At 41.8% G+C, this 25,518-nt stretch overlaps 1 protein-coding gene across 1 annotated transcript in view; it reads left to right on the top strand.

The window, feature by feature from the left end:
* The window catches only part of lsamp (limbic system associated membrane protein), a 59,396-nt gene extending 37,689 nt beyond the window's left edge, over positions 1-21,707 (top strand). The window contains exons 5-8 of the mRNA XM_068719925.1: positions 6,737-6,868; positions 7,848-7,968; positions 15,275-15,423; positions 17,627-21,707. Of these exons, the coding sequence (XP_068576026.1) occupies positions 6,737-6,868; positions 7,848-7,968; positions 15,275-15,423; positions 17,627-17,724 (500 nt within the window). The 3' untranslated portion in view covers positions 17,725-21,707. The remainder of the gene's footprint in view (positions 1-6,736; positions 6,869-7,847; positions 7,969-15,274; positions 15,424-17,626) is intronic.
* Positions 21,708-25,518: the final 3,811 nt, after the last annotated feature.

Genomic DNA, 25,518 nt, shown 5'->3' with positions numbered 1-25,518 from the left:
GAAGAATAAGAAGAAGAAGCAGAAGCAGAAGAAAAAGAAGGAGAAGAAGAAGAAGAAAAAGAAGTAGAAGAAGAAGAAGTAGAAGGAGAAGAAGAAGAAGAAGCAGAAGAAAAAGAAAAAGAAGAAGCAGAAGCAGAAGAAAAAGAAAAAGAAGAAGTAGAAGAAGAAGAAGAAGTAGAAGAAGAAGGAGAAGAAGAAGAAGAAGCAGAAGCAGAAGAAAAAGAAAAAGAAGTAGAAGAAGAAGGAGAAGAAGAAGAAGAAGAAGAAGCAGAAGAAAAAGAAAAAGGAGAAGAAGAAGAAGAAGAAAAAGAAGAAGAAGGAGTGAGTGGGGAAAATGAAATAGAGAGAGGAACGACAGCGCTGAGAAAAACAGACGGCGGCGACGCTCCTCTGTGCGTATCATTTCTCCGGCTCAAGAAGCGACAAATAAACAGCCGTCGTGTTTTGGCTTCAACACCTGTGTTATTTCTGCTCCGCCAGCAGCGGTGGCAGCGAAATGGCTGGTGAATAGAAGTGGAAGTTCTCCTTTTGTCCTCAGACTTGCTGAGAAGATATTGTTCATGCAGAATTGCCGCCAAGTGTAAAAAGACGTTAGAATCCAGGAACACATTAACGCGACGAGTCTCACCAGGCTATTTCTGGTGCTTTCATTACGTAGGACTTAAGACGTCTCTCGATTGCAAGTGATTTGATTTTAATGGTGTGAAATGATGTTTGTCATTTAAAACCAATTCCTCACACAGTAAGACATCACTGCGTCGAAGCTCTGAGTGCTGTATCCCTTTAAGACAGCAGCATTGAGGCCCGTTGACGTGTATTTGCATTGCGCGGTGTGTTTGGTTTTTGGCAACTCACTGTCAACGGAGTCACAAGTGAGCTTAAGATCCATTTAGCTTCCGAGCTCAGTCATCTTTTCATTATCTCCACCGGGTGGAATATGTTGATGAGGACAGTTACTCTGCAATTATGTGTCGACCCGTCATTTAAATCACACCGAGTCCTGACGGGAAGATAGCTGCCGTGTGGCCTCCTCTGATAAAGCCGGAAACCAACTGTCCAAACAACGAGCGGCTCAAACAGGCACACGTGCACGCGCACAGAGTGTAAGGTGGGGGTGACGGGCGTGTGCACGCGCTGTCACACACTCCCGCAGACAAAAGAGAGTAAATGTCGCAGGATCTTTTATGCTACTCGACTCTGAAGTTTCTCAAAATCCGCTGCTTAACATAAATTAGCATTTGCAAAATAAATGTAATGTTTCGCACTGTGGTAAAGTGATGCTGATGAATGATGCATGAGGATATGCAAATGGCCGCCTTCCAGTTGCCAGTTGAAGTTACTGGTTTGTGATTCACATCCCTCACCTCTCTCTTCCTCCCCCCCCCCCCCCCCCCCCCCTCCCTCCAGGGAGGAAGAGGGCATGTGTGCATGCGTGGACCTACAGGATGTGTCCCACTGCTGTCCCTCACTCTTACAGAGTGTTTTTTTTTTTAATTGACATAGAAAAGTTGTAGTTGTTCACACAAACTTAAAGTTGCCAGCGCGATGCAAATCAGTATCCGGCAGGCATTTGTAGAAGCGCACTTCTTCCAGGCCCCCTCAACTATTCCCAACTCACTTACAGAAGCCTGCTGTTGCATATCTCAAGGGGCGCGGGGCTTTCAACGCTGTAATGGCTCTTTGCGGGGCCGGGCTGCATGGCAAATTACTTTAATGGCAGTTTGAGCTCGGTGTCCATGAAGGGGCGAAAGGTGGGTTTAAAAAGCAGCAATCGATGCAGCGTCACCGCTCAGCCGCCAACATGCGGTGTGTAAACGCTACAGACTTCGTCTCCTTTTTGCAACACATTTCATAAGCCTTCAAAGAAGAAGAAGACAAGCTGGCTGTGGAGCTTCATTTAGCTTTAGTTATGGGCAGCGCAGCTCACTGCAGAACTTCTTTATTTGCAGATGTTTCTTGCAATTCTCAGTGATTACATGGTTTTTAATTGACGGTATGTTTTGGAGCATTCTCACCCGCTCCTAAAACAATGCTTTTTTTTTTTCGATAGTCCAATCACCAGGCATCTCTGCAAAAAGGCAATTTAATTCTGGGTTTGTGTGTGCTGGGTATACATTTCTCTGTGATAATCATGGAATAGTTCCATTCTAAAATTAGATCTGCAGTTCCTAAAATAGGATACCTCTTCCAAAGATATTACAAGCACAAAATTGGAAGTCATTATGACACTTAGCATTTTCATAGCTGCATCCACATTTTGTACAGAGATTATCTTTAGTGTACATGGGACTTTATCTTTCCACAGTTCACCTTCTGAGACCCAGAGTTTCCATTTCCTGTTTTCTCTCATAGTAGAAAAATGCGTTTTTTGCCACCTACATTCTCTCTGTGTTCCTCATTGTGAATTCTATTGTTGGAGTAGCTCAAGGCTATACCGACTGGCTGCTTCCCCCACTCTCCGAGTACGGCAGGAGAGAAGTCGGAGAAAAGCGCTTGCAACGTGGAAATATAATCAGACGTACAACAAACATACTGCAGGGGGTCGGCAGGGGTTGAAACTCTGACCTGCATTCACAGATTCTGAAAGCTGAAGAACACCTATATGTGTGTGTGTGTGTGTGTGTGTGTGTGTGTGTGTGTGTGTGTGTGTGTGTGTGTGTGTGTGTGTGTGTGTGTGTGTACCCATGAGAATGTGTGAGCAAGAACAAATAGGTGTCAGTGCTGCCGAAAAAAGCCACAGTTTCGATGTTAAAAATATCTTCATCCATCCACACATCCATCTGCTGAACGACTGGGTTGCTCATCGAACATTGCTATTTGAAAGTCAGTTATAAATCACAAGATTCATAATTGCATTGTCTTAAGAAGCAACTTGAAGTAAACAGTCTTTTGGAACAGTTTATTTTACTAGCTGTACTGACAAGTTTCTCTCTCTAATTAATGTTTATTCTATGAGATGGAAGAACTCCACACTCTTTCATTTCTGACATTTACAAAAGTAAAGAATTTGTTCTGCCTTTAAAAAAGAAAAAGAAAAAGAAGTGCAACAGTGAATAGAGTTGTTTGAATCTCCCAGTTAAAGTTACAACTTGCAACACATTGTCTCACCATTTTAAACAGTCGCCTTAAAAGCTCTGAATGGAGACCTCCGTGATTCAGGCCTGTAAAGCAATGACCATTTCAATGACGCTAATGGAAGCTCATTAGCTTAAGCTGCACATTGCCACCATTAGAGGTCAGTCCGATATCAGCATCGTCCGATATTACAAGCAATTTGTCATTATTACCGTACCTGGCCAACTCCACAGCTATTATAAACGAACAGAATGACATCAATATTGAGCGTTATTAGGCGATGATAATAATCTCACCTTGATTTGCGATTTGGCTGCAGGAACGACAATATCTGTCGGTCCATTTCAGACTGAAATGTCTCTGCAACTACTGGATGGAGTACAGATATTCCTGGTCCCCGGAGGATGGACTCTACTGGCCTTTTCTGCAGCACCGCCACCGGGTTGCCGTGTTTTGTTTTTAGCGTAGCATCTTGACAAACCCATCGGACAGATTGCCGTGAACTTCGGCACAGATATGTACGGTGCTCAGACGATGAATCCCAACTGTCTTTGGTAATCCCCCAACTTTAGCATACTTTTGGTTTATTATCAAATACCTTCAAATGTATGACACCAGCTGTGCTGTTTGTTTAGCGCTACTGTAATATAGCGTGCTGATTTTTATCTGGAAAAAAAAAATGATTTGGGGGAAAAAAAGAAAGGCTCCTTGGTCCTTCCCTTACTTAATACTGTTCCCCTCGCTGTCACCGACTCTCCCTCCTTCCTCCGGATTAGCATAGAAATGTGATTATGTATTATAGTGTAATGCCAGGAGTCATGGGGCTTTTCTAATGCGCTCATTCACCGCCGTCAGTGCTCCCTGACAGCCCTCGAGGAAATGTGTCTTCATCCCAGTTCGTGCACGCAAGCGTCACACTCACCACGGAGACGTTACGCCTCCGCACGCCGGCGTGGGCCCCCCCCCCCCGTGTGCACACACACACACACACGCATGCACTGTACACACGCTCTAATCAATTCCCTCTAGGCAAGATTAACCTATCTATTCGCTACGCTTCATTAAACAGATAACGTGCGGCGCACACTTCTCATGCAAGACGCCGTATTCTCCTATGGGCTACGGACGAAGGTACGTGAAATGTATTGTAATTGATTGTTACTTTAGACAATGCATCACGTTCCCTTTATCCTTCATGATTGAGTTGCTCTCTATACACACACCAGGTGAGATTATTAGACAGTTAATTGCTGCGTTTGAAAAAAAAAAATGAATAAATAAATAACTAGTCGAGACGTTTCCTCTCATCTCTCATTTGGATTCTCCTCTCTTCTCTCCTCTCTATGCTTTGATCTTTGCAGTCACCTGGTTTTCTCTCTCTGTGTATCCAGCACCAAAACCAAAGCGCTGAAGAAGAGATTGAGCTTCAATAGAATTTCCATGGCAACAGATTTTCAATCATACCTCTCCAATCACGTTGCTCCGGCAGTTCGTCCAGTGGGAGCTGAATATGGCTGAATGTGGTCTGGCTCAGGCTTTGATCATTCTCCCACTGATCTTTCAATCAATATGAACTAATACTGTATGAACTGACTTCCATCTCCATCAGGCACTTGATATGGACCATTTAGTCGTATTTCTCTTTCTGTTTCAAACACTGAGGACTCAGATATTTGGGCGTTTGAGCTTCAGGCGTGTACAGAAGTCCCACGGATGTTTTCTTGTTACCCGGTGATTTTTTTTTTTTTTGCGAGCTTCACGGCATGAAATGGCAAAGCGTTTAGGTTTGTTCACCGAAGCGTAGCGGCTGTTTGTTTTTGTTTTTTTTGGACTAACCTCCCATATCGGAGTCCCCCGAAGTTGCCTGTTCATTTCTCAGGTGGCAACGCTTCGGCGTGTCGCGGAAGCCCCCGCAGCCCCTCGCACGTATCACGAGCATGAAACCTGCCCACGATGGAGACCGTTGACATTTACTGTTGTTGCAAACGGTGCATTCTCCCCATTCAGCCCAGAGATCTCCTCCCCGCAATGTATTTCCACCGCCGAGATCCAATCATTCCCTATTTTCTTAGATTCAGAAAAGAATCAGTCCATGTTATTGTATTATTAAATTTGCTTAGTCCTAGGAGACTCCCTCCCTCATTCAGGGCCGATAATTGTATCTTTTTTGAGAAATATCATGAGATCTGCACCGTTGGCATACTGGCTACAAGCAGATGATTCCTTATTAAGTTTCCAATTTCCAATAATTTCAATTCCCATCGCGCTGCGGTGTACCTAGAATGATTATTCAAGCCAAACGAACGAGCTGTACGTCTTTCTGTTGTGTGCAAACAAACGGCATCGTCGCACGCGGCACTAATCATCGCTCCGCTTTTCGAACGAAGGCGATGTCTCACGATCGCCACAGTGATTCATTGTGACATTGCAAATAACGATATCTCTTCACTCCAATGCTATTTATTTTAGAGGTGTTGAAAAGATGAAGCAATTAATATGGCAGCACATCAAAGAGTTTGCCCATCGCCTCCTCCTGACCCACCCATAGATCTGCAACAAGACAAAGCAGATCGTTCCTAATCAGACGCCGAGACACGGTGTTCTCCGCGTGGCTAATTAGCTGGATTGCTCATTAAGCAATTAGTCAGATATCTGTCTGATAGCCTCTGTGGTTTCCCTCCACTCGGTTAAGATGTTTTGTCTGACATTTGCAGATGTTAACTCCTCTGTTAATTGAAGCTGTCAGGAAAAAACAACTAATAAAAGTCAGCTTAACAAGTTGTTGAATATCAAAATGCGCCTCCAGTTTCAGAGTCAATCGAAGTCATTCAATCTGAGTTTCTCAGCATGACCTGACTGTGAATTTGAATCAACTCTGTTTGTGCAATATGAGTGTGGATGAACGCTCTAGTTGAACTCGCTGCTGTATTTTATTTTTTTAGCCACGAATCAAAAGCAAATCTCAACGGACTTTTAAGTTGTCTCCCATTCTTTTACAATGCTGGAATCCAAAAACTATAAACACTCCTACACAGGTTATAACAGGTTCTATCAACTAATTCATGTTGAGCATACTCACACCTATAAAGACGCATATCTGATACCAATATGAACGATGAAACATGTCATTCAGCAATGTTGACAATCCTTTTTGTACCTCAATGTACAGTATTTTGTCTAAATTATGTTCTGAGTAAATCTTAAATTGTAGAAGTCGTATGTTGTGAATTGTTTGATTGTATAATATAATTGATATGGTTCATGTCGCTTGTGTAACACTGCATATACTGTTAAGCTGCATGTCGATCGTGAAAAGCATAAAACAGGAAGGGCTTTTACTTTGAAGAGCCAGGAAGTAGCATGATACGTTCTTCACTACAAGCTCCGCTTCACAACATACAGTAGTATAAACGGATATCTGACAGAACAATAAATATCAAAAGTATGAAGATACATGTGAGCATGCCTCCAACAAAGCTCAATATGAGTATGTGTGTAAAGTAATGTATACAGTATGGTGATCGGAGATTGTTCTGGTTTCTGGAGTTCAAACGTTAACCTTGTCTTCATCCCTCCTCCTCCTTCTTTCTGTCTCTCTCTCTCTCTCTCTTGGCTCCTCTCCCTCCATTCCTCCATCACCTCTGTCTCCAACTCTCTGCAGCAGAGCCGCTGGACGGAGAGGAGTACCTGGACATTATAGGCATCATGCGAAACCAAGCGGGTCGCTACGAATGCAAGGCCAGCAACGACGTCGCCACGCCCGACGTCAAATACGTCAACGTGGTCGTCAGCTGTAAGTAACCAGACAACGATGGCTACCTTTCTATGTTAGAGACGTCACACAGGATGATACATTCGTTAGATATTAAAGGCAGGATTGGAAGCGAGCGTAGAGACTTGGAGAATGTTGTTTGGCAGAGAGCGATGACTGACTCTTGAAAGTTGTGGAGCACCCTTCAGTCCTCTCAAGATGAATCCAGGTAGAAAGATAAACATCTCATCGCTTTGATTGCAACGCGGCGATTGTCACGTACCGTCATCGTTAAAGAGACGCTCGGGCATTTCAAAATAAGATCGCCTAATTAAATCTTATCGGGGGTCCATGTTAGAACCGTCGAGTGTAATACATCTGTTGGATTGATGAGCACCTCCCGGGACATCACACACCCACTTCCCCTCAGAGGAGTTCTCTTTGATCTGAACAAAACACGTACGGCTGGTTCGATTTGTACTTTAGCCGAGTCTAAGTGCCGGAATGAAATGATGAAGACTTCTATACTAAACCATTTCTTGGTGTTTAATCCTAAATGGAAAACGGGTAGTAATCCACATATTGATGTTTGTAGAATTGTTTGTCTGTATGACAAACTAAGTGTTGGCACTGATTACTTTTCTGAGCTCCAAGTAATGCATCTTACATTGGTTCTCTTGGCTTGAAGGCCTAAAATATAGAATGAAAATTTGACACGTAGAAGAAACTTTCACTTCCAAAATATTATTTTGTTTCTTTGCTTTTCTCAGTGAGATTCAATACAGAGCTCTTTGCCATTGTAGAAAGGGCTTGTCTTCAATATCAATGTCCCTATTCAGACATAGTGGATGAGATATAATGACTTTCACCTTGTAGGAAAAGGAAATCTGTTCATTCCAAAAAAAAATTAAAAATTAAAATTTTATTTTGCAGGAGCAAAAACACTTGATTTTGCAGCGCACAGGAGTTTGGTTATTGGCTTTTAAGATGTGACTTATTTCAACCTTGTGTGACTCTGCAGACCCTCCAACAATAAAGAAAACCCAGAGCTCAGAGACCCCAGTGGGCCGCATGGGGACACTGCAGTGTGACGCCACGGCCGTGCCCACACCGGAGTTTGAATGGTACCGGGACGAGAAAAGGTAAAACTTGACCCACATTCACACTCATCACTCCCCACATGTCCCGAGTGAACACGCACATACGTCGCGGTGAGATGACGAAACATTCGGACGGTTAATGAATAACCTGCAGCGCACTTACAAGACTGTATAACCACGAAAAAACAGCTGGCAAATATAACTAACGCACTGATTCGAGATGATGCTGCAAGTTCGGTGCTTACAGTTGTTCTGCTTTATCCCAATCAATCTCTAAAAGAGAGAGAGAGCTACATGAGGTGTGCACCACCAGTCAACCCATTAAATAGAGCACGAGCCATTAGTCTCCTTTATCACAAACAACTACACCAACTGTAAGACGGAGCCTTTCAAAGGAGGCACCCGTTGTGCTCAGAATGAATGTAATTACCTCCAGTATTGTTTCCAGGGATGGAAAACCTTCCCTCCTTTAAATGTCAGATTACAGGAAACAACAAAGTCTTTGAGGAAAGCCTTCACAACAAAAAGCTTGTACTGTATATGCCGTACGAACAGTTCGGGGAAAAGTTTGTGTCCATGACTTTCAGTTCCAGAGCGTATGATGCGCTCTCCTTGTGGTTTATTTCGGTGCTTTCTGGACTTGCGGTGAGCGCTAATTAGTTACAGCCACGGAGTCCTGCTGGGGCCGTGCGATGCGATGATAGGTTTTTCAGAAATAACCTTAAAATTAACTTGACCTGACTCGCCAGGAGGCACGGAGCAAACTTTGCTTTATTTTGCCGCCATAACAGATAAAATAATGAGGCAAAAATAATTAGATTTACATTGAATGTACTGAGGCGTGACCATGGCAGCTGTAAGAGGCGGTTTACTGTTACGAATAACATCGCTTTCTAAATTAAAAAAAAAAAAATCATATTGAACACTGTTCCCTGAGCTGTCTTCAGACAACAGGACTAGCCTGAGATCAGAGCCCTTTTTCTTTTTTTTTTATCGTTCTGGGTCAGAAACTTTCTACATGTTCTCTCCCAGACTAGTTTTGTCGTCGTCTCTCAAAAAGTGGCAGCAGCTTCGTCACTTTATTTCCTGCGCCAGACGAGCTCCCTATCATTTTAACTCAGCGGTTTATAATGGATCTTCTTTGATCCCTTTGTCAAATCTGCCCTGGCAGTGTTGCCGTTGTCACATCCCGATGTTAATTTGAAGGCGTCGTGTGTGGTTTGATAATGACTAATCACACCACTTAATCACTCGCTAGGCTGTTTCTCCGCTGTTAATTGAAATAACTGAGCGAGACAGCCGTGGATTCTGTGATATTCTTTGGTGGAAGAGAAAAAAATGAGATCAACCTGCCTGCGTTTTTGTACTGAAGTCACTGAAAATCCTAATAACCCCCCTTTTTTTTTTTTTTCTCTCATACCACAAGTAATTCCACTGAAATGGAAATCAGCCTCCCGGCGCTGTACTGTCTCCTTTGAAATTGTAAATTGTGTGACCAGACACAGATGTTTCGTTGGAAAGCGATCAATTTAAGTGTCACGCGTGTGTCTGGGAAACACTTGAAGACGATCGAAAGTGTAATGATATTCAAAGTCAACGACAAAACCCCCGGTCCTTTCCATTTCATCATCTTATCATTTAATAAGTCCGCCCTCTGCAGCGAACTCGCCACCTGAGTCGGTTTGGGAAGAAAAAAACAAAACAAAACCAAAAAAAAAAGTTGCACATGCAGAGAGAGCGTCACGATCTGCGATATTCACTCCCACCCAAATTACAGCGGCAAAAGTTCACCGACGATCGGGAGAAAATCATCGGAGGGGTGTCACAAGTGTTATCGCAGAGATGGTCTCTGAAGTAATGGGCCTATCACGGCCGTGCTTGAGAGGAAAGATTTATGGTGGTTGAAATGTTTTTGCATTATCTGTTGTTTCCAACCTCCATCTATCTCAGTTGTTTTGTCCCCTGGAGGATTTTGGCTGTGTGCCTGTTCATGAACCCCCCCCCCTCCTCCTTCTCTCCCTCTACACCAGTGGGGAGTGTTATTGCACTTTCTCCTTGGATGATGATGTTAATGCACCATAATAAAACCATTTATCCTTGCTTGGCTAGTTAATTTCATAGTGCCCTCCCGAAGAATCCGAGCTAATGCACTGTCACCTGTTGTGTGTCTTATTCACCTGAATCTTAAGGTCTTGGCTCCTGCGCTCGTTTCCCCTTCTAATCAGTTTAACCTCATCAACAACAGGTTGAAAATGTATCCGTTAACGGTCGCCGTCGAGACTTACCGCTCGACATTTGGGTTCTTTGTTTCACAACAGAGGTCTGCAGTCTGGCAAATATTGATTTTTTTTTTTTTTTTTGCCAGCTAGTTAGTTAATGTTAGCTCCGTGAATTGATTCCAACAAAGTCTCCAGCTGACTCGTTTTAAAATGGTATCCCCTGTAAAATGGCTGCAGATATGCAGTAAGGCTACATAATGTGATATTTTGAAGTCAGAAAACACTTTTTTCCCCTCTGGTTGTCATGTCAGCAGTGAAGGAGTTAATCCCTCTTTTCCTGCGTAGGAAGAAGAAAAACAAAGGGTGTGGCTCCACACTTGTACAATAGGTGATACCTGCACTAACAACCGGCACATTTACAAGCCCCTGTTCCTGTTAAAACACATTAATAGTGAGGAGACGGAGAAACGTGTTATTGGCTTTGGATCGTCACCTCTCATTATTTCAGCCTCCGTTGATACAGTACAGATACGTTTTATTGAAGATTACTTTTTGGAGCCTTGTTGAATCAAACCTGGTTTAATCCCTTCCTTTAACGGCATTTTGAAAAACAAACTAAACTGTCATGTTTCATATTTTAATTACTGTCACCCCTCAGATGCAGGATCTATCTTTGCAAAGCCTCGTATTTCATGTGGATTTTATTATTTTCCTTAATCCCCCTTATTGTTTGAATGTCCTTTGTTTCTGACGAGAGACGGTATGTTAGTGTTATACCTGCAGCAACCTTGCCTCTCTGGCCACTTTCAGCTTGTCCCTTCCTCATGGGGGGGGGGGGGGGTTATGTTACCCCACACAGCAGCGCTCTTGGAATAGAGGCACACATGTTTCGCTTCACTCATCTAGTGCCAAGTTTGAAAAGCATCGCCCAAACAAACCTAACTGAAGGAGTAAACACTTTAGGGTTTAAACAAACTGCTTGGCACAAGCTGGTGAACACACACACACACACACACACACACACACACACACACCCTTCCTCTGACTAGAGAGGCTTAACTCACCTTACCTCGTGCATATCCATCCTCCGTCAGTGTAAATCTCCTCCTCAGCTAATGTAGCCTAACTCATCCTCTGAAACATGAATGAAACATTGCTTCACAGCGCCTCTGACTTCACCAGGATCTGAGAGTCTCCATGGCGCTTAAGCACCCAATTAACCTCAGTGGAGACCGATTCATCACGATCTGAAAGCAGCCGGCCGGAATTTCACAACTGGAAAAAAAAAGTATTACTACCCGGCTGCCGCGACCCTCCCTGCTCCTTTGTGTCTCATTTCGCCGGCAGTGCATGATGGAGCTCGGATCAACCTGTAAATTTCCGGCCCCTTCAGCCCGTTTTTTTTTCTTCTTTTTTTTTTTTCTCCAAACCATTCTGTAACGCTGACCCCTAAAGGTCAAGCTACAAATCTTTGCACAGAGAAAATATCACCCGGTTGTTTTGCAGCAGCTCTTATTGAACCCCCATAATTAATTAGAGTCCTTAAATCTTGAGAGTTGTGCTTGTAAAATGAAAACGTTTCTGCTGAAGTCGGTCGCTCCTGCTCCGTGTGCGGTAAATCACGTCACCCGCGTTCATAACATGAGAGAATCCGACGTGAGCTGTTTGCTGACATGATAGACAGATATGTGTGCTGTTTTGTCAGCTGATGCATGGCTGTCACCGACACCAAAGCGCTTTCAATCATCTCTGGGTTATTGTCTCAGCAGGACTCTGCACTTGATTTCATTTATCATCTGCCTTGAATCATAACAGGCCTGTCACTTTCTCCGGCGGTGATAACCTACTTTAGATGCTCCCACACGCCACAGAATCAAATCCGTCCGTCTGATGATTTGCTCTGCATGGTCTTTCATCTCTACCGGGCCGGCAGTCGCAGCACACACACACACACACACACACACACACACACACACACACCGCCCACCCTCCGCCAAATAGAAGGGGTCAAATCATTTCAATCTAGGGTTTAATGTGAGTTAGAGCGAGTGGCTTTGTGCAGCAAGGAGCGATCACTGAAGATATCCACTGAAACACTGCTGCCCTCTGCCTGCGAGGAAGAGCATCGAGTACTGATGAGAACAGAGCGTTCCTCCCCAAAAAAAACCAACTAGATAGACGTGCACGAGTTCTGCCAACTTCTCTGATGTATTCCAGACTATTATGCCAGATGAAGACGCTGGCAGAGACGCAGGCGTATTTGAGGATCATATTGAAATCAAAAGTGAGAGATGTTGCCGGCTGCAGATCTGCGTGCAAAGGGCCAAACGCATTAAAAGTTCAAATGGGCGGCAGAGATGTTGAGCTCGATGAATGCAAAATAGAAAAAGGAGACGCACTTCGGGGGGGGGGGGGGGGCAGAGATCCAGCTTCCTGTTCTTTGCGCTCCGGTTTTCTGCCGCTGCGTATCTGAACTCACTCAAAGTCGGACCTGAAACCTTCACCGTGGAAACAAACAGAGGCTTCTTTCTCTTTTGGCCTGCTTGGGTCGGTTTATTCCCGCGCTGCTGCATCATGCCCTGTAATCTCTAGTAAAAATAGCTGTTTTCTTTCAGCTCCCTGCAGTGCTGCATATTCTATCAGGGTCTCTCAGCATGCTCCGTGGGCAGGCAGACCTTTTTAATAGTGCAGTCACCTCTCATGAAGACACACTGGAGAATATATCTGCTGCTGGTCTTATCGTGGGAGGTGGGCTTGCTTTTAGATGAAGTGGGGACCATACACACACACACACACACACACAAATACACACCGCCACCGTTCCCAAGGTGTCCCTATGGGAAGGACCTCGGCACTTTATCAAGTCCCCGCTCCCCGGTGAGGCAAATTATGCTGTGCCATGATGTGCGTTTGCCTTTTTTATGTTAATACTTTCTATCAGCCGAGTGTGTGTCAGCACAAACTTCTTGCTCCCTTGCTCAAATTTGCGATTACCACATCACCCAGACTTGAGCAGGATTAAGTTGAGGCGCCTCAAATGAACTTCACCTCACTCATGATACGAAAGGGCTCAATCAGCTCGGAAAACAAGGCGAATCCATTATGTGCGGCCGTGTTATTCGAAGGGTTTCATTTGGTTGTGATGATGCAAGGAACAGTTTATCAGGGAGGGTTAACTGACTGAGTCAGCAAATTGTATCGATTAATTTGTGCTGAGAGGGGGGGGGGGGGGGTTTCAAGGGTTGACATAATTGATTGGCAGAAGTTTGGTGGTCATTAAGACTCCCAGAAGTGCAGGGGGGAGGACGCCGGCAGCATACTAATCCAACAATGACCCCGCTTGTTTGATGACAACGGAAGACATAAAAGCAATAAAAGAGAACGGTGAAGAACAAATTGACAAACCGCACGGTAAATATCCATACTGACATATTTCATCAGCGATGTTTATCTGATATTTGACTTTGCTGTTTTGCCATGTTTACAAGTTGTTGAATTTCTGAAAACTTAAATGAAAAAAACAAAACAAAAAAAACTTCTTTGCTCTCTGGTAAATGCAGCGTCACGCTGTTGATGAAAGAGGCCGGTTCCAAATGACGAAGACGTGTGTCCCCTCTCAACACACAACGCCTTCAGTCAAGAGAGCTGGACTTAAAGGAAGCAGATGAAGTTGAACAGGTTTATTGCAGGAGTTACTGAAGCAGGAGATGACCGAGGTGAGCAGACGGGCAGGCGGACAGGATTCCTGGAGCACAGGGAACAAGCGTTAGACGAGGGAACAAATACACGAGTGGAATCGCTGCAGTAGGAGGCGACGGACATCGGTACGACTGAGGCTGCAGCGACGATGTGGCAGTGAGAGGAAGGAAAGACAGCTGGGGTTGATATAGGGTACATCCCAAGTCTCTTAATTGTCATTTCCTCGCTTCAACCGGAAGTTGTTCTGCGCCGCCAAATTGACGGCCGGCCCAAAGCTGTTATTTCTGATCTGAGGAGCGAGGAGAGAGGAGAGAGGAGGGATCTCCGAGGAGCCATGAGCGAGGACGCACGAGAACGGGCTTCCAGGAAGTGTTTTAACGGCGGACACGCCCCCTCATTGTTCATCAGTTATGTGATTGTTTTCTGATTCAGTATCTGGTTGAAATAGATGTTCATTGTAGACTGAACTACAAAAGGAGCACAAACTACTTTCTTCATTTGTTAGAAACTTTTGTCTTTTCATGATCTGATGTTTCCCTCAATAACTTTTATTATGGAAACAATTAAAGTCAGAGAGAGGAGAGACAAAACACTTTTTACATCTTTTATCATCATTTCATTCAGTCACGTGAGGCTGATCAAACCATAATCATATTCTGGGTTATTTAATAATGACGTCACAGAACAGTTTGTTAAAGAGGCGACAGAGAGAAAACACCTCTACTCTGACAGTGATGATTACTGTGTGTCTGCATTAGTTACTATTATTAAGTACAGTGATCATGTGAGCGGACACAAACTTCTCAAAAGTCTTTCCAGCTGTTGAAGCCGACTGACAGCTGATCCAGCTGTGATCAGAGCCGATCACAGCTGGATCACAGCTGATCCAGCTGTGATCCAGCTGTGATCAGAGCCGACGTCGCTTCACGTGACGCTTTAGAGGAAAGGACGTCTCATGTCTCTTAAAACATACTGTATCTCCTCCTTTCCTCTCTCCTCGCGTGGTTTCCTTGCGTCTCTCCACGCATCCCTGGTGGGAGGGACTAAGACGCAAGGGAAGGACACAAGTGAGGGAAACGGGGATGCAATTAAGAGACTTGGGATGTAGCCATAGGCGACACGAGTGGAGTGGGGAACACGGGGAAACACGTGTGGCTGTGGCGTTTATTCTATTTGTAAGCTGAAATATGGCATTTGTTTTAAGAAAAGCTCAAAGTGCGTATTCTCTTTTAGTAGAACATCGGCATCGTTAGTTGGTTGGTTATACTGTAATGGAGTCTCCTGTCTCCTGCACATGCACAGACACAGCAGACGCTATTATTTTTGCCCAAAATGTCACTAACTCCCTTTTGGCTTGAAGACTCCATGTTTTCATTACTTTGCAATTTAACTTCAAATGGCTTCTCTTCTTGTCTTCCTCTCCTCTCCAGGCTGTCCAATGCCCAGGGCATCAACATCCAGATCCTTGGCACTACTACCATCCTCATGATCGCCAACGTCACCGAAGAGGATTATGGGAACTATACCTGCGTGGCCTCGAACCGACTGGGCGTCCAGAATGCCAGTCTTTTCCTCTATAGTGAGTATAGACGTCGCCGCCATTCGCCACAGCTCACGGTTTGAATCCAAAAGACGGGTGATCCTCAAAATACAGAGAAAGTATTGAGCATGAAATATTACAGTAAGTTTATACGATCGTTTATACACCGGGCCATCGTTTAAATCAGTGTGCGTTTCAAGGTGAGATTGAATGACTCTGAGGCGTTAATTCTATTAACCTACTTCCCCATTGAATCGTTGAAAACCAGCAGGGAGGAAACTCACTTCAGTTTCCTGCGGGTTTTTTTAAGCTTCACTGCAAGAGCTGAACAATTGATGCAAGTATGGAGACTAAAACCTGCTGTGTCGTCATTTTTAGTGATTTGCCGAACAATGTACTGAACTCTGCATGAGAGTAATTTAACAGGCGCCTCGTGGACATCCAGCGATATATATATGGCTTGAGAGGGAAGGCGATGTGTGGCGAAGTAAGGCTGCGTTCAAACGGTTTAAGTGAACTCAAAGGAACGGGTTACGTTCAGAACGTGTTCTCAAATGATCCAGGATCCACTCTTAACGCCCCGACACGTCTGTAGAAGGGGACCAGAGTCTACAGAAGTTCATTGATCACAGTGTATTTTTCAATATATAATATTCCATAACCTTTGAAATATCTATCAAACTTTTATCCCCTTGAGAGCAAGGAAACCCTTGACACAAGTTGCTTGTACACATCAGTTACCAATATGCAGATTCAGATTATTAATCAAACGTTTTAATCAACTAATAATTGATTATGTATTAAGCCACCTAGCAGCATAACAAGTGGGTTGAATTAAACCAGCTGGCACATTCATCAATTATTATAATCCAGCAAGAAAATCAATATTTTGAAATGGATCGTTCAAATGAGTACTTTAAGATTCAGAATGCATAACAATGTGGTATTACTAGTTGTACCTAAGGTGAGTACTTGCTCCTCCACTGCCTCGTTCACATTAGAGACACTTCTTGTGAATAACTGTTTTAATTTGACACACCTTGAACACATATGTCACTTGTTTGCTCCATGCGATCACGCTTTGAAAAGCATGTTGCAATTCTGGCCCCGCCCCAATCTGTGATGTCACAGAAGGTGTTGTTCACCGGCACGGTGCTGATTTGAATTAAGTTGGACAAGGTCTTCACACTGACTGCAGTGTCATACACAATACAGACCAATGAAAAGATTCACATTAAACTTGCATTTTTGTGTTGATTTTGGCGGTCCCTGTGGACAGAAACGGTAGTGTTTCAGAGCACTGCTGCTGTTTGACCATCAGTGAAGGACTGCCGCGCTCCTTTAGGCCAGTGTCTTCGCCTCTACGCTCAGGAGGCCAAATGGAGCTTTTAAACCAGAACTCCTGCTGTGACATCACTGATTACGGTTTGACCAGAAGTGCAACATGCTTGAAGGGTTGAAGCTGTGAAGGTCATTGCAACCACAGTTTTCTTTCCTGCAATGTTGATTTTCACTTTTTAAAAAGTGCAAGAAGACAAAATATTACGAAAGTAAGAAAACATCTTCATCAATTTGACAATGCAGAGCATTTAGGAATAAACCGATGGCTGCAAACACAGATATCACAACCAAATGCAAAACACATTTCTCTATTAGATTGTGTTTTCTCACTTTGCAGCATTTTTTCATTTTTTTTTTTTAATTGTGTCTTTTTGCATTTGTTTTCTTAAGTTGCAGTGCATTGAGCTTTCAGGGCCACACTATATATTTCCTGTTTGTGCCTCGGCTGTGTTGTCTGAAGCATACATTGGGTTTGAGCTTTAATCACAGCAGGGGAGGCAATAGCATAACATGACCACCAGATGTCACCAAACAATCCTCAAAGTCTGTAGACGCTGGCTGAGAGGAGGTGCATATGTTAATATATACATATATATATATACTTTATAACATATAGTGGTATTACTTATCTGTCAAACTACAGAAATCATTGTTGGCAAAATATCAACATTATCCCTCTCTCTCTGTCTCTCTCTCTCTCTCTCTTTCTCTCTCTCTTTCTCTTTCTCTCTCTCTCTCTCTCTCTCTCCCTGTCTCTCTCTCTCTCCCTCTCTCTCTCTCTCTCTCTCTCTCTCTCTGTCTCTCTTTCTCTCTCTCTCTCTCTCTCTCTCTCTCTCTCTCTCTCTCTCTCTCTCTCTCTCTCTCTCTCTCTCTCTCTCTCTCTCTCTCTCTCTCTGTACAGGACCCGGGACAGGCCGAGATATCAACGGCTCTGCCTGTGTATCTCAATCACTGTGGCTCCTGCTGGCCTGCTTCGCCTGCCTTTTCTTCAAGTGTTAATACTACTGCCCTCCTCTTCCTCCTCTTCCCCCTCCTGGCCTACCTTCCTCCTCCTCCTCTTACTCCTCCTCCTCCTTCTCTCCAACTCACCGACATCCTTATTGCTACCTTATTACCAACTTTACCGCCCCCCTCCCCTCCCCCCCGCCGCCCACCCCTCCAGACTGTTTGCATCATGATACGAAAACCTTATGTGCTCGCGAGCACTGCTTACAGATGATATGGAAAATGATGAGTTATGAGTCAAATGTTAGAAGAACAACAAAAACGGTGACATGAAGGACAGAACAAGCAAACAGTGCTCTTGAATTGCATTGTTCTTAATTTGTATGCACTTGTTTATTCCTCTTATATCTTGTCTTCTGGGTCTGGATGGGGTTTGGGATTTGTTGTGTTTGTGTCTTCATGGGGAAGCAGAGGCACCCGCTCACAGGGGTGCCAACAATCATACGTCTCTAGAAGTACTGAAGACGAAAAGATATATTTCTTCTTACTCCCATAGATGCATTGTGTTAACTTAATTGTAGATTTATCCGAGTGTTTAACCAGTGCATTAATGAACATCATGCAAAGTCTCTGCCAAATATCCATAAACTATATAGATTTGAAACTAACACATACAGAAATCAAAAGGGAAAACACCGTAGTGGGATCAGAGGTCGGTAGTGAAGCCTGCACATCATAATCTGATGCTACTAAACTGAAACCCAGACGAAGAGTAACAGCGGGATATCTCTCCAATCAGTGACATTGTTTCTAGATGCAGCAGCCACTCGGGTTGCTGCCGTTGAGCCCAGAAATGCAGTAAATAGAATCGACTTGATCCTAGTGAGCTAAACCAGGCGGCGTACAGTGCTGATGAAATTAGTATATCTTGGGATGGATACCTACATCTTCATTCAGTGGCCTCGCAAACCACTCGCCTTTATTCCAAAACCAATCCCGCTTTTCTTTTTTTTTTTGCAGCAGGAAAAGAAACAGAGTAGTGACGCGTACTGTACATAGTAACATTTTGTATTTCTCTATGAAAAGACAACTTGTTCTGCCACTGTTAGCAACAGGACACAAAGAAAAAAACAGTTTTGCAGTGTAGGTTGCTTGTTTGATGACCAATCAACCGTACTGTGCAGTTTGTCTCTGCTCCACGGCCGGCTGCGTCCCATTTAGCTGCAAGCACTGTGTACCACAGACAGTGTTTTCTTTCACTTTCTTTTAGTTTTAGGATCATTCTTCTATACTGCTGGAATTTGGATAAAAATGTATGACACCAATGAATGACTTACTTTTTAGTTTTTCTCTTTCAAAGAAGTATGCGTGTTTTAATATGAAATGATACAGAAACATTCATAATATATTGATATTGAGGTTTGATTTTTTTTTTTGTTTCCGTCTTTACCTCATTCATTTTAGTTGTGTGTGTATATATATACTTGAATCCAATGTCCTTATACTATATGAAAAGGCAAATTTTATGTGTCCATGTTTCTGAGTAGGGTTAGCATATTGTTGAGGGTAATTAACTTGTAGATCTCTTGAACTGGCAACCCTGCTCTATCATGTGAACCGAAGCCCATTAGAAAATGATGTTTTTAACAAAAAAAAGCATAAAAAGAAAATTGTTTTGTGCAGTTTATTATTGTACCTATCATTGAGATAATACAAGCGCTGGCTTATATGATGTTTTAGAGAATGGAATATTATGTTTAGCTTGCAATACCAGGAATTCAATATGAGAGCAGCAAGCAAATGAAGACTGAATGCTTAGTCCGCTCGATGGCCAACCAAGTGCCGATGGGCATCGTTAACGAAATACTACCATTATATAACATGTTCTACCGCTAATTTGCTCATGACACCTCGCCAATCGCTGAATTTATTTCTTCATGAACAAAACCGGTTAAATGAATACTACATTTGTCACTATTTTGTAAAAGAAGAAGAACTTTCAAACAGTGTGATTCATTCAGGAGACAGCCCAAAGGTCATTCCCTCTTGTGACAAGAATTGCTGAAATTGGCGTCACTATTAGCTGCCTTCTTGCCATGTATTTTGACCCACTGTGAGGCGACTAATAGCGTACGGACTCCAGCGCTCAGCTCGGCTCCTCGCCTGGATGTGTTCACGTCTCGCTCTTCTAACAACCAAGCCGAGATAGTACTAGTACTGTAAAACACACGTGTAATTAATTGTCATCCTTGTCATACATTAAAGAAATTCTCCCAGGTGTGTTCATTGTAAATGCTTCTGAGGCCATAGCTGTGTGACTTTGTATAGTGTTGGTCATTGCGCATCGGTAGAAGCGGAGCTGTACGGAGGCCTGAAACAAAGCCACGCTTCCAATCAAAGCAGACTCATTGAAACGGTCCAAACTAAATCTCTAAACAGCTCTATCACACAAACAATATCTTATAATCTGATTTCTCAGTCTAGGAAGTGATAAGAAAGCCGCTTTATACTGTCATCATCTTACACATGCTTTTTTTATTGATTTTCTACGACTGAGCAACTCTGCTGTGTCCACTTTAACGTGGAAGTACTTGACTCCTGATGTTTTTTCTACTACAATAGTAATTCTGCAGACTCTCTTCCCGCTTTTTAGCCTCCGGCTATAGCTCGTGCGCGAGGAGTTTGTCAGCGACGGTTATCTGCTAACTGTAGAAAGAAATGAATGATCTGGAAGCTGTGTTGAAAATAGTTCTTCATGATCAGTTTGCATGAGTGTGGTCTGTGCTACAGGTCTATTTCAGTAAGTCTGTCCGTCTCACTACTGTATGTGTCGCATCAAAAAATGAATAACAAAAAAAAAAAAAAACTCAGGGCAGTGCAATGCTAGCAGGCTCTCAGACAAACTCAAATGTGTTTTTTTTGCTGGAGGAGACCCTGACAGAATACCAGAGCAGGGTCCAATATCTCCAAATTGTGCTCAGCATTTATTTTTAACCTGCTTGGAATGCATGATGGGTAAAATAATCTATTGTAAAGGATGCTACAGCATATTGACTGTCATTGTGTGAACTTTCTACCATTCAGGTGATTTTAATGCGAGGCAAACCTCACCAATGTGGATGTCCATGCAGGTTAAACCCAGCCAATGAGCACTGAATGATACTAAGTACACTTGCGTAAAAGCCATGGAGCTCTGTCTTATCCATATAGGACAAAGGAATAAGGAATATTGTCCTTCCTTTGTTAATAGAGAAGACCAACAGCCAGCCTATGGACACAGCACCAACCCCCCCTGTAGAGAGATCAGGCTATCTACTGAGGACTGTAGATACAGCTATCTAAGTTTACTACTGAGCATTGCCTCAAAACATCACCGTCGCTTCACTGTACAAAACTGGCTTATGTATGTGCGCGTGTTCACTCTGACTCGGATTCTGATTCTGTTCGTTATTATTAACCTACCTGAGGCATGAGATACATGACGAGTTGGACAAATAGCTAACTTTCTACTTTCCGTTGAGCTATGGTTACAATAGTAACCTTCTAAGTTTAAATTCTTTTTTTTCTTTTCCTCCTCTATGTGTATATACAGTGTGATGTTTCTACACTAGAATGTTGTAAAGTCAGCAAATCCATGCAATCGTGTTTATACAGCTCAACATTTAAAAGATTCAAACGGCAACTGTAACTATCACGTTTGTACCTCCCTTCCCTTTGTCATGGGAAATCCAGATTCAATCATGGATATTACACAGCAATGTCCCGTTTTTTCTTTTTGTTTTACTTTACTATGGCATAAGGTAATTGCAGTCAGTTTCTAAAAAAAAAAAAAAGAAGATATGTAATAAAGGGATATGAGAAAATGTTCATAACACAAAATAAAGTTGTTTGAATTCAGTGTTCTGTATTTGAATGTGACTTGAAATGCCCGGGGCAAATAACCTTTTTTTTTGGAGATAGCTTGGAACACACAGAATCTTAATGGTACAATTGTGTTTATCACCATGTAACATGCAAATAAAATAATATATGTATTGTTGTATTCTCCTTGGAAGACGTTTTGTCCTCAGAAAGTGTGAGAAATACAACTATGACTCAGCGCATCACTATGGGAATGTTCCAGTTTCACCTTTTTTTGTGCATAGATTAAAGTTAAGAGTTGTGTCATCACAGAACATGGACAAACATTAATAACAATATGGCACAGACTTTTTTATTCTACATAACTGCACCGTACTGTCATGGGAGCTGCTGCAGTAAATTGTTTCACCACAAGATGTCAGAACAAGCCAAATTATGCACCTGCTGTGACACACGCAACATTGTGCTGCATCATGACTCTGACACCCTCTGACCTTGGAGATGAACAGGCAACCTAACCCTGGCAAAGGTAAGTTGGCAGAAGGATGGCGAGGAAAGCAAATGAGGTTCAATGGGGGTGGAAGTCCAAAACATCTTACTGTAGTTTGTTAAAAAGTCTTAAAAACGACAAAGTATATAGAATGTTGAATAAATGTATTTAAAAAAATCACAGTATAGTAGGTCCTAAACATTCATAACAAAGCCGTTGTAAAGTATGTTGAAAAAAGTCATAGTTAGGTATGTCGAAAAACCATAGAGTATGACGAAAAAGTCATAAAAAAAGTCATAAAATAAACTGTCGACAAAATTCATACTATTGTATGTCGAAAAAAAGCATCAAAATTATAGTATAATATGTCAAAAAAGTCACTGTATAAAATGTTGAAAAAAGTCACTGAAACATTATAGCATGTCGAAAAAATCCAAACAAAGCCATAGTATCGTATGACTCAAAAAGTCATGACAAAGTCATCATAAAGTATGTCGAAAAAAGTTGTAATGAAGTCACACTGTAGTATAGACTTTAGTAAAAAAGTCAGTGTAGAGTCGAAAAAGAGTGGAAAACAAATTATGAAAAAGTCATACTTTAGCATGTCGTTAAAAGTCCTAATAAAGTCATACTACAGTATGTAGAAAAAAAGTCATTAAAAAGTCATAGTATAGCACAGGGGTCTGCAACCTTTACTATCCAAAGAGGCATTTTGCCCTATTTTTCACCAAATAGAATTTGTCTGGAGCCGCAAAAGCTATTTGATATCACAGCTTATAAAGTTTTATATATAGTTATATTATATATACAAAACCTATAGTTTGTTGTATTTATGAAATTATAGAACAAGAATAAAGTCTCATTTCCAGCGTGATATTGTTCAGCAAATGTGTGTTTGTTAATTTCTCGACACATTTCAAGCATACAGGTGAGCCAGCATCGTTGGCAGTGAAAGCGAATTAATACGTTCACGCAAAATTAAACTCTATTTTCCTCCGTGACTTTTATTTTTTGGGATTTACACATTGATAGTGTAGCCGAGCCTTAATGTTGCGTCTGTACTTTATGATAATAATAAAATAATAAACACGGGGCTCCGTAATCTGCGTTAAAACGGCAGCAAGTTTATTCACTTCTCCCACACTTCATCAGAACCTCTTTTTCTTTTTCCGTCTCATCCTCCACAATAAAAGCACCAAACACATACACAGGAACATTGCTTCCTGGAGAGCTCTTAATGTGCTCAACATAATAGCTTACAATAGTTTACCGAGGGCGGAGGTCTGCAAATCATAATTAGCTTGACAGCGCCATAGTAGGATGTGACGCACTATTAAAATGTTTTATTTTGGCGGCGTGTCCAGCGGCGTTACCAGCCCTACAGAGCGGACTTCCTGTTTACACCGGCACCCACCTGCATGCTCAGTGTACGTGAATAGTCGCGTGATATTCTTTTTCAGACGTTTTAGTCTAAACGGAGATCATTTAGGAAACGATGCTGAAACACCATGTGGACGGAGATCGCTTTCCTTAATGTGGATGTAGCCTCAGGGAGCCAACAGAGGGGCTGAAGAGCCGCATGCGGCTCCGGAGCCACGGATTGCCAGCCCCTGGTATAGTATGTCGAAAAAAATCCCAAGTCATAGTATAGTATGTTAAAAAAAAATCGTAGTACAGTACGTCGAAAAAGAATGTCCAAAATAGACATAAAGTACAAAAAAAGTCATAGTGTATATGTCGAAAAGGTTGAAGAAGTTATACTATAGTATGATGAAAAACAGTAATTGCGAGGCGAACCTCTACTTATGTAATCAAAAGTAAAAAAAAAGTCATAGTATATGACAACATTTTTTTTTTTTTAAAGTAGTAGAGTAGAATGTCAAAAAAGGTGAAAAAAAGTCATAGTATAGTATGTCGAACAAAGTAAAAAAAAAAAGAATTGTATCGTATGTCAAAAATAAGCCATAGTATAGTATGTCGAAAGTTAAAAAGAAAAAATCTCAGTATAGTATGTCAAAAAAAGTCATAGTATGGTAGGTGGAAAAGAAGTCATAGTATAGCATGTCGAAAAAAAATCACAGTACAGCCTCTTGAAAAAAGTGAAAAAAAGTCTTGGAATAGAATGTCGAAAAAAGTTAAATAAGTCGTAGGAGGATATAGCACAGGCGTCACTTACTGGCGGACTGCGTTCCGGATCCGGACCTAGACACCGTTGTATCCGGATCCAGGACCTCTGTCTGAGTGACACCTTGAGAAGGTCTGCTATCAACCTGAGGTGAAATGATTTTGTAACTATGCACCATTTCCTCTAAAATCTCATTTGAAATTAGACAAATTGGCTCATGAATGTGATTTGAAAAAAAGTCATAGTATAGCATGTCGAAAAAAGTCATAGTATAACATGTCGAGAAAAAAGTCATAGAATAGCATGTCAAAAAAAAGTCATAGTATAACATGTGGGAAAAAAAGTCATAGGATAGCATGTCGAAAAAAAATGAAAAAGTCATAGTATAGCATGTCGAAAAAAGTCAAAGTATAACATGTTGAAAAAAAAGAAAAAAAGTCATAGTGTAGCATGTCGAAAAAAGTCATAGTATAACATGTCGAAAAAAAGTCATAGTATATGTCGAAAAATAATTAAAAGTCATAGTACAGCATGTCCAAAATAGTCATAATATAACATGTCGAAAAAAAATTTTAAAAGTCATAGTATAGCATGTCGAAAAAAGTCATAGTAAATGTCAAAAAAAGAGAAAAAGTCATAGTATAGCATGTCCAAAAAAGTCATAGTATAACATGTCGAAAAAAAACCAAAAGTCATAGTATAGCATGTTGAAAAAAGTCATAGTATAACATGTTGAAAAAAATAAAAAAAATCATAGTGTATAGCAAATCCATCGAGCAGGAACTGGGGATAGAACTGTCGACCCTCTGATTGTAAGGCAGCCCTGCTCTCCACTTAGCCACGGTCATAGTATAGCATGTTCAAAAAAGTCAAAGTATGACATGTCGAAAAAAAAATTAAAAAGTCCTAGTATAGCATGTTGAAAAAAGTCATAGTATAACATGTCGAAAAAAAATTTTAATTCATAGTATAGCATGTCGAAAAATAAGAAAAAAAGTCATAGTATAGCATGTCCAAAAAAGTCATAGTATAGCATGTCCAAAAAAGTCATAGTATAACATGTTGAAAAAAATTAAAAAGTCCTAGTATAGCATGTTGAAAAAAGTCATAGTATAACATGTCGAAAAAAATGTTTAATTCATAGTATAGCATGTCGGAAAAAAAGAAAAAAAGTCATAGTATAGCATGTCCAAAAAAGTAAAAGTATAACATGTCGGAAAAAAAAAGTCATAGTATAGCATGTCCAAAAAAGTCATAGTATAACATGTAAAAAAAAAAAAGTCATAGTATAACATGTCGGAAAAAAAGTCATAGTATAACATGTTGAAAAAAATAAAAAAAGTCATAGTGTATAGCAAGTCCATCGAGCAGG

Source organism: Cebidichthys violaceus, unplaced genomic scaffold (genome assembly GCF_023349555.1).
Source record: "Cebidichthys violaceus isolate CVI_PGR_0920_01 unplaced genomic scaffold, fCebVio1.0.p SCAF_242, whole genome shotgun sequence".
NCBI lineage: Eukaryota > Metazoa > Chordata > Actinopteri > Perciformes > Stichaeidae > Cebidichthys > Cebidichthys violaceus.
This window is presented reverse-complemented; position numbering and strand designations above follow the sequence as displayed.